The following is a 12,079-nucleotide window of genomic DNA, read 5'->3' as shown; positions in this document are numbered from 1 at the left end:
AAAGGAAAAGGGTATACCACTTTGAAAGCATGTTACAAGAGGGATATATTCATATTTTTTATTCTTGATCTTTAATGTTAAATAGTGTTCACATTTTAATTTACAATACTTATAATTGATATTATTTTACTTTTAATTGATAATACTTAAACGTTAACTTTAATTTTTATTTTTTAATTTAATTTTTTTGGTGTTTTTCCTTTTTTATCCATCTCGTTCCACTGAAACTTTTAAAAGGTAAACCATAATGATCCTTAAAATTTAAAAGATGGGGAAATATATACTAAAATAATACAACATAAAGGTTAAAAGTATGGGCTCTTTTCCATATAATTTGCTATATCATGTAGCTAAGAGGGTATATATCTCTTCGATAAGAAGCGAAGGAATGTTGTATTCATAAAATAAAAATCAAAAAAGTCTGCACATCCGTACACACATACGCCCCATAGGTTTTCACATAGTTCTAAAATGTCTACAAAATGGGAACGAAGTTAAGGGCTTCTTAACAACAATATGCTTCGTAATTTTCTACAGCTTCTCACTAAACATAAGCAGGAAAGAATTTTTCCATTTTCGTCTTCGGATCCACATACATACGCACACATACATACATACACACACATACATACACACACATACATACATACACACACATACATACACACACATACATATACATACATACACACATACACATACATACACATACATACACATACATACATAAACATACATACACACACATACATACACACAAACACACACACATACATACACACACATACATACACACACATACATACACACACATACATACACACACATACATACACATACATGTACATTTATATAAACATATTTATGTGTTAACTCTTTAAACACCAGCGTGTTGTGCGACCGTGCCACCTCTTGTTTTCCCTTATCCCTTCACTGGACCAATCTTAACACAGTAGTTTAATTCTTCTTTGCATGTGCATAAAATTCGTTAAATTTCTTCTCATTTTAGCTCGAAAAAAAAAAAAAAAAAAAAAAAAAAAATTTATATATATAAATATATATATATATACACACACATGTACATGTGTATACCACTCCCCACGTGCTAATTTTTTTTTTTTTTTTTTTAAATATACCTCACACCTTAAGAGAAGCAATCATACTGTCACTATTTTTCAACCCTCCCTCCAATTCGTAAACCTTTGGAATTTTATTTTTTGATAAACACTCATTGAGTGAAGGCATTTTGTTATTTCCAAGAGTCAAAATTGATGCAACTTTATCATTTTTAACAAAATATGCTATAAAGTTATGCTTTGATATATCCCCTTCAAATATGACTTTGTCATAATTTTTTACATACCCCGAATAGCGGAAATTTTTTCCGAAAATATTTGTATTAAAAAAGGGTATAAAATTAAACTCTTTCTTTTGATCACTAAGCATATTATGTGCTGCTATTCTTCCTTGCTGAATAGCAACATTCCAATGACAGATATTTATTAAATCTCCTGTAACAAAGTAAGGAAAGACACACACATCTCCTGCTGCATACATGTCATTCGAATTATTTACCTTAAAATGTTTATCAACTAGGATAAAATTTTTTTCATTTTTAAATTTTTTTTCCAAAAATTCAGAGTTCGGTTTACATCCTAATGCTTCAATAACATAATCACAACTCAACACTTCACCATTATTTAACCTTATTCCATGAATACGTTTTTTTTTCCCATTTTTTATTTTCAAAAAACTAGTGTCTATAATATATTCTGTTGGATATACACCTCCATAAAAGTTTACATTTTTTTCTTTTAAAATATCAAGTACTGTATTTCCTATTTTTTCACCAAAGGCATCATAAAACGGCACTTCATTTTTTGATACCATCGTTACATGTACGTTTTTTTTTTTTAATGTTGACGACATTTCACATGCAATAAATGATGATCCCACAATGACACATTTACTCCCTTCCTTTGCATAGGAAGAAATTTTCATATTATCATCCAAATTGTGTAAAGTAAACAAGTTTTCTGGATATACAACATCTTTCTTCAATGAAGAAGGAGAAGGGGAGGGTGACAGCCCACTAGTTATAAGAATTTTGTCGTATTTTATTTCTTTTCCATTATTTAAATATGCTTTTTTTTTTTCTTCATCAATTTTTTCAACATATGTATCATGCATGTATATTATATTATCGTTGTTATAATATTCCTCTTCTTTTAATTTAATTTGCTCATATAATTCATTTCCTGTGCTACAATTTGATAAGCTCTTTGATAAAGTTGGTCTATCATAAGGTTTGTATGAATCCTTACTACAAACTATCAACTTTCCGCTATACCCCAATTGGTAAAATGTTTCCAATGCACCTAATGTTGCTGCTCCACCACCCACTATTAAAATTGTTTTATTTTCACATTTATCCTTACATGTACAGGTTTTTTTTTTTTTTTTTCAAATATTTCTAATGAACTAGGTAAATAAGCATACACTTTATTATTCTCAACAACCACTTCATATTTTGGAATATCATCAAACGAGGGACCATTAATACATTCACCTGTTTTTATATCAAATTTTGCATCATGCCATGGACAAGTAACATATTCTTTTGTTAATACACCCATCTTTAGGGGAGCACTATAGTGGGGGCATTTCGGTCCTAAGCAATAATACTTATCATTAATATTTACCAATAACACAGTATCTTTTTCATCATGCACTTTTATTTCTCTCATTTCTCCGCTCTTCATTTCGTCTTTACTTATTAAATATACCTTTTCTAAACTTGTACAGCTAGCCATTTTGTTGTTCACACTGTTAAACTTCTTATGCAATAGTAAACTTGGAGGTGCACACAATAAAGAAATAAATAAAAAAATATTGTAATTATTTGAAAACACTCTTTTTTTATTTATGTATTCTCCTGGTATAGAGCTTATTCTTCTATTTTGGGGGGGCAAATAGAAAGAAAAATAAGTTTTTGTGTTATATGTTGCTACTCTGTTGTTCACTCTTCCCACACGGTTCAATACGCTCCTTAGCTTATCATGTATACATAGGAATTTTTTCATTTTTTGGCTGTTTTTTCAGTGCATATACGTACATGCGCGGTCGGGGCGGCTTCAAATGAATGTACGTTTGGGGTTATTTATATATATTTATATTTGTATTAATGCACGTATTAGCGTATGCGTGTGTACATTCGTGGATAACTTCTTCCTGGGATGTGCTCTCCCTCAACAGCTTCTTAACTTGTAAGGTAAAAATATGCAGTGTCGTTATGTTTAAGTACTGACTAGGTTCCTTGTTTTTCCCCCTTTTTTGTCCTAAGTACTATGCATTTATATAACGGCACTACTATATCCTGACTAGTATTTGTGTTTCGTTGTATTTTTATCCTTTAAAAAATGGCCTATTTATTTGGATTTTTTTTTCCTTATTTTTAATTATTCCCCACTGATGCAGATTTGGCTTTTACTACACATGCAAGCGTGAATATGTATATATATTTTTTATTTTTTTCTTAAGAATTTATACTTTTTGCTTCTTTTTCGAAAATGTTCAGGGTTAATCCACTACCTAGGGTTTTTTCGTAAATCTTGTTGCTCCTTAAAATGTTAATTTTTGTGAAACTATCGTTTTCTTCTTTTTCAGAAATTTCTTTTTGTTTTTTTTTTTTTTTCTTTTTCCTTTTTTCTTTTATCTTATTTTTTGTTTAGAAAAAAAGCCATTTCTATTTCATGTTTGAAGTCGTTTAATTTTTTTTTTTATTTTTAAATATATATGCGCATTTATTTATGAGTATTCAAATATATATCTTCGTTTATACAGTTGTCCTATACGACGATGTGCTTGTAATTTGTAGAGTTTTACTTAGCGTTTATTCTGCAATTATTTATCATTTACTATGTATTTATGTTGAATATATTTTTGGCTTATTTTACGCTTTTTTCATTTTTTTTAATGTGTGCACGTTACTAACTCCACATTCTCAAATGTGTCATTTTTTACTGTTTCGTGTTAAAGTTACTCAAAATGAATACTCTCACAATAAACTCAATTTAAAAGCCCTTTTAATTTGCATCCCTTTTTTTTTTTTTTTTTTTTTTTGCATGAACGGTTAAGGTTAAAAAAAAAAAAAAAAGTAAATAAAATAAATAAATAAATATAACACAGTACAGTATAGTACATTTACATTACAACACGAAATGAGATATACACATGAATATGGATGCAACATGGCACCACTTATGAAATAAAACAGGATGCGGATTTCCAAAATAGATAAAAAGGAATACACTTATTTTGTACAAGAGACCCTTACTTTATAGCAGATTTTCATGACAATGGGCTATCTGTACATATACGTATTTTCACGAAATAGTAATAACTGGTATTGCATAAATGATTATAGACATTTCATTTGACGTTTTTCCATCTTACACTTTTTATTTTCCCCCCCTACATAAATATGTTTACATATAAATATATATATATATATATATATATGTTTGTGTGTGTGTATTTAATGCATATACAATGTATATTTTTTGTTCATATTTTTTTTTTTTTTTTTTTTTTTTAATTCACTTAATCTTAGAAGGTACACATAAACGCGCTGAAAAAAAAAAAAAAAATTAAAATAAAGTATGAACATGTCATATAAAAAAAAAAAAGGTGCATAAGATGGTACAAAAATTTACTAGAACAGTTCTTGTGAACTAGAATTGCAAAAATATCGTTTTATTTGCACCATATTGTTTACCATTATTTGGGTTTTACAAAATGATTACTAGAATTATTTTCTACAAAACTTACAAGTACCATATAAAAATTGTAGACATTATTAATATATACATGTGCACATAAGGCAGTCTGAATTATATTCCTCAAATAGTTTAGCTATTTATTGCCGTAAGGTAAGCCATGCATTAAAAGGAAAAATAAACATCAAAAAAAAAAATACATGACACAGTATAATACAGTACAATATAATTCAGTACAATATAACACAGTATAACAAAATAAATGAAATAAGCAAAATGAACAGATAAAAAAATAAAATAAAATACACAAAATAAGCAATATAAACAAAAAAAAAAAAAAAAATTACAAACAAAACAAACAAAATAAACGAATTATACAAAATAAAAACAACTGTCCTATTACCCTGCTAAAAAGGTATAACATAACATACTACCCTCGGGACGAAGGTGATAAAAGTCGTAATGTGCGCTTTTTCTTAATGTAACTGGAAATTTGCATATATATATATATATATATATATATATGAGTTTCTTCCGCTCGTCTTTTTAAAAAACAAAACAGTTTTTCCTCTTAAAAATAGTACAGGTGATCATAATTTTTGCGAGAACCCCTTACATATGGACATAACTAAATCAATATAGTGCTATATATTTTCTAAAGTTTTCCGAAAAATGTCGAGGCTTAATAAATTCAAGGACGCGTATTCAGACTATGCAAGAACCCGATGTTACAACCCTAAAGTTCATGTGTCCGGATGGTAAGCAATTTGACATTTGTGTCATATAATATAAAATGTTTTTACGGAGTGTATTTAAGTACACATGTACGTAGGCATGTACGTATGCATGCACTTGTGCACGTTTATATATGTGTCTAAAACCATATGAATTAATCTCTGCTTGTAACATTCTTTTTTTTTTTTTTTCCCTTTTTGACATTATTCCTCTCATTAACTTTTTGCTGTACGTTCCTATACCATTTTCACTTATTTTGTCTCACTGTTTGCCCATTTAACATTGTAGGTATGATATTCAAAATGACGAGTGTTACATACAGAATTATAATAAAATGCGCGAATTTTATATGACAGAATACCCAACATGTAAAATGGAAGAGAAGTATAAAAATATGAAGAGAAAATGTTTAAAAAACAACTCTGATAAAAAAATTATTTTTTATCAGGACGATGATACAAAATATTGGGTTACTGAAAACAAAGAATCTTATAAGGCAAACAATGAACGTGAAACTTAGGTTTTATTCCCTTTCGTAATGCAGCGAAGAGCCGATTTATGAAATGAAAAAAAAAAAAATTAATGCTAAAACTGAAGCAAAAACTGAAGTAAATATTGAAGTAAGAATTAATACCAAAAATGAAGTAGTTTAAATTACACCACCGGAGGAAACAAATTCCGGAAATACATAATAACAAAGGCACACACTTTTGTGCTGCTTTTTTTTTTTTTTTTTTTCCTTTTTTCCACTCATTTTTACATGCCTTCCATACATAATAACATATTGTACACATAGAATACATTGTACATATATGTAAACATTCTTTCATTCTTTAAATATATCATTTAAAATAAATTGAGAAATTACAAATTACAGCTTTACTTCATTTTAACAAAATTCACTATCTCATAATTGTCCCTTGTTCGTCGTTTTGCGTAACCCCATTTTACGCAATGTTGTTTTATATCTTTGTTACTGTTTTACTTTTTCAGAGTTTTTCTTTCTTTTCTTTTTTTTCTTTTCTTTTCTTTCTTTTCTTTTTTTTCTTTTCTTTTCTTTCTTTTCTTTCTTTTCTTTTCTTTATTTTTTTCTTTTTTTCTTTGAATTCGCTTGTTGAAAAACGAAAATTATGCCCATCCGTATCTTCTTTAGAATGTGCCTAAATATATTATACAAAAACCATGATCAAAAATAAACAATTTAATGTCTTAGTAAAAACTTAGCTTCCTCTAGGGGTATTTCAGTCACACTCGGGTTTAGCTTTACCAGTTCATTAATGAGCAATTTTCGCTTGTCTCTTACTTTGTCCCTCTTTTCCGATAGAAGTTTCTCCACCTACATTTACAAAATAAAGTGAACGAGCATGTGGAAAATTTAAGTAAATATATGTGTTGCAAATGCATATATAAAACCAGGTAAGTGTGAAAAAAACTGCTTTACAGTGTTTTTTTTTTTTTTTTTTTTTTATTTTCTTTTTTTTTTTTTTTTTTTTATTTTTTTTTTTTTTTTTTTTTTTTCTTTTGTTTGTGGGTACGTGTGTGCAAAACTGCTATTTTTATGAACAAGTCAGAATATATAGAATACAGTTTGCATAAATTTATTCCCATATTCATAATTTTTTTTTTTTTTTTTTTCCATACATTATCTAAATAATCATTAATTTGGCTTTTATTTAGTGACAAAAATAAATTACTGTAGGTGCTTAGTTTCCCGACATTTTTCGTAATTTCCTTTCTCCTATATCCACCCTTGGTTGTTCTCACACCATTCAAATTATTATCGATTAACAATAGCTGCTTGTTTTTACAAAAAATACCTTCTGCTAGTAAATTTAGCTCCACAAGTCTGTTATAATACTGTGTATTTTCCATTCTCTTGAGTTTTGAAAACGTGATATGGTCAATTAGGTATGTGCAATGGCATTTATACATACAAATATACATATATATATAAGTACATATATACATAAGTACATATATATATATATATATATACACTCCTTATCAACCTGAACGGTAATGTCGAAAATGGAAATAAAAAATGGCGTTGTAAAGGCACTCTACTCTTTGAATGAGCAAAAAAAAAAATAGTAAGGGAAAATAGGTTAATACTGCTTGGTAATAAAATGATTATTGCTTTTGTGTAATAGAAAAAATGACCTTATATTTTTAAGGAATATTATCATCTTAAAAAATTCTCTATTTTTCCATTCGAACAGCTGAATAGCCAAAAAAAAAATAAAATAAAATAAAATAAAACTCAATTGAGAGGAATGGAATGTAATATGATATAATGGCAATGTATTTAATTGAATTTAATTGAATTTAGTTCAATTCAGTTCAATTAAGTTCAATTCAGTTGAATGCATTGCCATTATATTAAAACGCTTTTCTACTGCTGTTGCAAAAAAAAAGCAACATGACAAAAGGTGCTAAAGTGAAATTTTAAGAATGAAAAATATCGGGACTAATAAATTGAATAAATGGTAAAAATTAAATAAACATTTATGTAAGCATTCAAAGTATCAAAAATAAAAGAAAATAAAATAAAAGAGAAGGAAAAATAAATACAAATAGAAATACAAATACATGAACAAATGCATTTACAAATTCATGTACAAATGCATTTACAAATTCATGTACAAATGCATGTACAAATGCATGTACAAATGCATATATAATTGCATATATAAATTCAAATGCAAATGCAATTGCAAATACAAATACAAATACAAAAACAAAAACAAATACAAAAACAAAAACAAATACAAAAACAAATAGTAGTACAAAAAGATAAACTCATAAAAGTACCAAAAAAAAGGGAAATAATTTCCGTTTCGGAAATATTATTTTTTCTTCTTTTTTTTTCTCGAACAGTGCAATGAATGAAAATTTAAAGGGAAGATAATGTAAGAAAATAAAAAAAAAAAAAGAAAGAAGCGAAAACGAATAGTAACAAAACATAGGGTAACGTGACGTGACGAAGCTTAACTTAACGAAGTTGTGCGGGATGGTAAAATGAAGACGCGTTACCCGGAAAAGTCCCATGCTGAGGTAATTGAAAAAGCAGATGCCGTTGAAGACTTTGCAAGATTAAGCAGCAATATTGTTGAGGACGAAAGATTTCAGTTCAACGACAGCATATGGCAAAGAGAAAAAAAGGAAGAATCCAAAAAAGGAATTGTATATCTATCACATATACCTGTAGGCTTGAACGTTTCGAAAATTCGAGAAATTTTTAGTAAATATGGTTCAGTTGATAAAATACATTTAAATAAAATAAAAGATGAAGAGATTAACATTGTGAATACTGAAACACGTAACAAACGAGTAAAGTATCATGATGGGTACATCGAATTTTTCGATAAAAAAGATGCCAAAAAGGTTGAAAGGTTATTAAATAATCAAATGATTGGAGGAAAAAAGAGAAAAAATTTATTAAGAGAAAAGTTTTGGCATATTAAATATTTGAAGCATTTTACGTGGAGTAATTTGGTCTCTTCTGTGTTATATAGAAATATTTCAAGAAAAGAAAAACTCAAACATTCTTTAAAAATTATGTACAAAACTTATGAAGATTATTTAGAAAAAATTAACGAATCGGACAAAGTCCATAACAGCGAAGAAGTAGCAAGCGTGGGGAGGACTAGGGTGATTGATAAAAAAAAGAAAAAATATATATACCTCAAAAAGAGCATGAACAGATTAAACTTTGTAACTATAAAAAAAGATCAAGGGACAGCTGGAGCATATGAGACGAGAGAGGCCGCAAAAGAACAGCTATTGGCGGACGAGGAAAATAAAAAAAAAAATAAAATAAATGGCAAAAATGAACGAAACAGTATAAATGAACGAAACAGTATAAATGAACGAAACAGTAAAAATGAACGAAACAGTATAAATGAACGAAACAGTATAAATGAACGAAACAGTAAAAATGAACGAAACAGTATAAATGAACGAAATAGTATAAATGAACGAAATAGTAAAAATAAAGACAGCGCAATTTCGCCTGACCTTTTGAAGTTGTTAATGTGAAACTAGATTTGCACAATTTTTTTTTCATTTTTCTTTTCTTTTTTCGTAGTTTAATGTGGTACTTTTTTATTTTTATTTTTGTTTGAAACTTTTTTTTTTTTTTTACATATATTTGCTTCTTCTTTTTTTATGTTCCGCTTAACTGTTTTCCTGCTTCCCCCCCCTTCTCTCTATGTAACTACCCCATGCATTTAAGACAAGCATAACGTGGAATAAAAAAGGTAAAAAAAAAAAAAAAAAAAAAAAAGTACACATCAAACAAAAGGAACAAACAAAAAAAATAATGCACACGTGTTTGTATACCATTTATCAGACAAATGCTTTTCTATAATATACATATATACAAGAATTAATAGGATAAATTTTAATTCATATTATATGGGAACAGAAAAATCGTTCGACACTTTCCTTTGTTCAAAACTCATGTCATTCACATTGATCATCAAGTTCCATGCCACGGGTTTTAATATATCACCTGCATTGTTCATAAAAATGGGGGGAAAAAAAAATGTGCATAAAAATGGGTATAAGAGGGGGCACAAAGATGTGCATAAAAATATACATAAAAATGGAACGCCATTTCAACGTAACCACCAATCTTAACATAGAACTTTCGTTCATACATACATTAAAATACGCACAATATAATAACAAATGTGTGGAGAAGGGTTACGTTCAAAGGATAAAAATAATATATGTAAATTATTCTACGTGTTGCATATGTATTTACAAATTTTTGTGTATACATAAACACTAAATATTATTTGTACAAGTTTTTCCTCTCTACTAACCTTTGTCACTTAAAGCTATTATAACACCCAAATCTGATCCAACTGTACATAATTTATAGGAAGAATGCTGACCGATTGACAAAACCTTAGCTTTTATAATATCCCCTTGTTTAAAGCAGTCAAAGTTATCACCAAGCTCTCCTTCATATATATGTATATCACTTTTGTTTATATACCCTTTAAATGAATTTTTCAAAGGTTTATTATTTGACAGTATAATATGACAATATATTATATTAAACGTTACTCTATAAATTTTACATATTACAACATCCCCTACTTTTGGAAGAGCGACAAAATGTTTTACATTGTCGACACTAATTACCTTTTTATGTTCACCATTATTATCATCAGTAGTAGTAGTAGCAGTAGTAGCAGTAGCAGTAGTAGCAGTAGTAGTAGTAGCAGCAGTAGTAGTAGCAGCAGTAGTAGTAGCAGCAGTAGTAGTAGCAGCAGTAGTAGTAGCAGCAGTAGTAGTAGCAGCAGTAGTAGTAGCAGCAGTAGTAGTAGCAGCAGTAGTAGTAGCAGCAGTAGTAGCAGTAGTAGCAGTAGTAGCAGTAGTAGCAGTAGTAGTAGTAGTAGCAGCAAGAGTAGTAATACTTTTTTTACCCAATATAGCTGACCTTATTTCATTATTCAACACATAGGTGTTCTCACCACATATATAGTCCAAAGAGCTGCCTATTACTTCACCTGGTAATACTATGGTGTCATCCATGGCATATTTACTTTGTTTTTTACTTTATTTTTATTTTATTTTTAATTTAATTTTATTTTTATTTTTATTTTTATTTTATTTTTATTCTATTTTTATTCTATTTTTATTTTATTTTTATTCTATTTTTATTTTATTTTATTTTTATTTTATTTTATTTTATTTTTATTCTATTTTTATTCTATTTTTATTTTATTTTTATTCTATTTTTATTTTATTTTTATTCTATTTTTATTTTATTGCATACGAAAGCGGTTTGTGCCCAATTGTGTCTTCTCTTGTTCCCTCCTCCGCCTTCTTTATTTAATTTATTTGTACGTTGATTTTTTCCAAATGATGCTTTATCAACTTCGCTCAGTCAAGTGTCAAATGTTCTGCTATTTTTACCGTATTTACAGTATTTGCCGTATTTTTATTTTTTATTTTTTTCCTTTTTTTCAATTTATACATATACAGAATACTTTTATGTATTATATGTACATCCCCATAAGATCAATTTTCACTTAAAACACGTGCTGGCGATTGTCGTTTTTTCAAAAAGCATGAAAAATATTCTGATTTTCACTTTAAGTAAACGTTTAAAGCGGTGCTTTATATTTATCTATCATTCTTATTTTTAGTTTTTGCATTCTTTTTTTACAATTATTTATCATTTCTATTTTATTACTATTTTGTTTATTTTATTACTCTTACTTATTTTAATATTTTTTTTTTTTTTTTTTTTTTTCATCCATGTTCACGTTGAGCCATTTTGGCACAGGCTTAAAATGAAAGAGTTTAAAAAAAATGAAAAAACAAAAAAGCACAAAAAAGGTTTGACAGAATTGGCAAATTTTAAAAACGAGTTAAGGAGTATTAACAAGGAACAAAGTGCTAACAAATGGTATTGGAACAAAAAGTAAAAGTCCGTGCCAATGTCCATGCAAATGTGAACGCTTCATATGGGTCATAACAAACCCATTTACACTTCGTAACAGGTGGGGTTTTAATGCATGATAAACTCAAATGATGTTAAGCAAAAA

At 28.1% G+C, this 12,079-nt stretch overlaps 5 protein-coding genes across 5 annotated transcripts; 3 read left to right on the top strand and 2 right to left on the bottom strand.

Moving 5' to 3' along the window:
• Nucleotides 1-1,137: 1,137 nt before the first annotated feature.
• Nucleotides 1,138-3,083, bottom strand: MKS88_000980 (apoptosis-inducing factor; the record flags this gene model as incomplete). The annotated part of the gene is made up of 2 exons (XM_067219630.1): nt 1,138-2,433; nt 2,520-3,083. 2 exons carry the CDS (start codon nt 3,081-3,083, stop codon nt 1,138-1,140), a joined length of 1,860 nt encoding a protein of 619 aa, XP_067075346.1.
• Nucleotides 3,084-5,450: 2,367 nt separating this feature from the next.
• On the top strand, nt 5,451-6,033 carry MKS88_000979 (uncharacterized protein; the record flags this gene model as incomplete). The annotated part of the gene is made up of 2 exons (XM_067219629.1): nt 5,451-5,536; nt 5,802-6,033. 2 exons carry the CDS (start codon nt 5,451-5,453, stop codon nt 6,031-6,033), a joined length of 318 nt encoding a protein of 105 aa, XP_067075345.1.
• A 469-nt stretch (nt 6,034-6,502) lies between these two features.
• MKS88_000978 (uncharacterized protein) lies at nt 6,503-7,385 on the bottom strand (the record flags this gene model as incomplete). Its single annotated transcript, XM_067219628.1, has 3 exons — nt 6,503-6,673; nt 6,781-6,849; nt 7,155-7,385. 3 exons carry the CDS (start codon nt 7,383-7,385, stop codon nt 6,503-6,505), a joined length of 471 nt encoding a protein of 156 aa, XP_067075344.1.
• Nucleotides 7,386-8,531: 1,146 nt separating this feature from the next.
• MKS88_000977 (pre-rRNA-processing protein ESF2) lies at nt 8,532-9,551 on the top strand (the record flags this gene model as incomplete). The annotated part of the gene is made up of 1 exon (XM_067219626.1): nt 8,532-9,551. The coding sequence occupies one exon, from the start codon at nt 8,532-8,534 to the stop codon at nt 9,549-9,551; it is 1,020 nt and encodes a 339-aa protein (XP_067075343.1).
• A 1,089-nt stretch (nt 9,552-10,640) lies between these two features.
• MKS88_000976 (exosome complex component CSL4) lies at nt 10,641-10,964 on the top strand (the record flags this gene model as incomplete). Its single annotated transcript, XM_067219625.1, has 1 exon — nt 10,641-10,964. One exon carries the CDS (start codon nt 10,641-10,643, stop codon nt 10,962-10,964), a length of 324 nt encoding a protein of 107 aa, XP_067075342.1.
• Between the last annotated feature and the right edge of the window lie 1,115 nt (nt 10,965-12,079).

The sequence above is a fragment of the Plasmodium brasilianum genome, chromosome 3, assembly GCF_023973825.1.
Source record: "Plasmodium brasilianum strain Bolivian I chromosome 3, whole genome shotgun sequence".
Classification (NCBI taxonomy): domain Eukaryota; phylum Apicomplexa; class Aconoidasida; order Haemosporida; family Plasmodiidae; genus Plasmodium; species Plasmodium brasilianum.
Note: the sequence above shows the minus strand (reverse complement) of the source record. Positions and strands in the feature narration are given on the sequence as shown.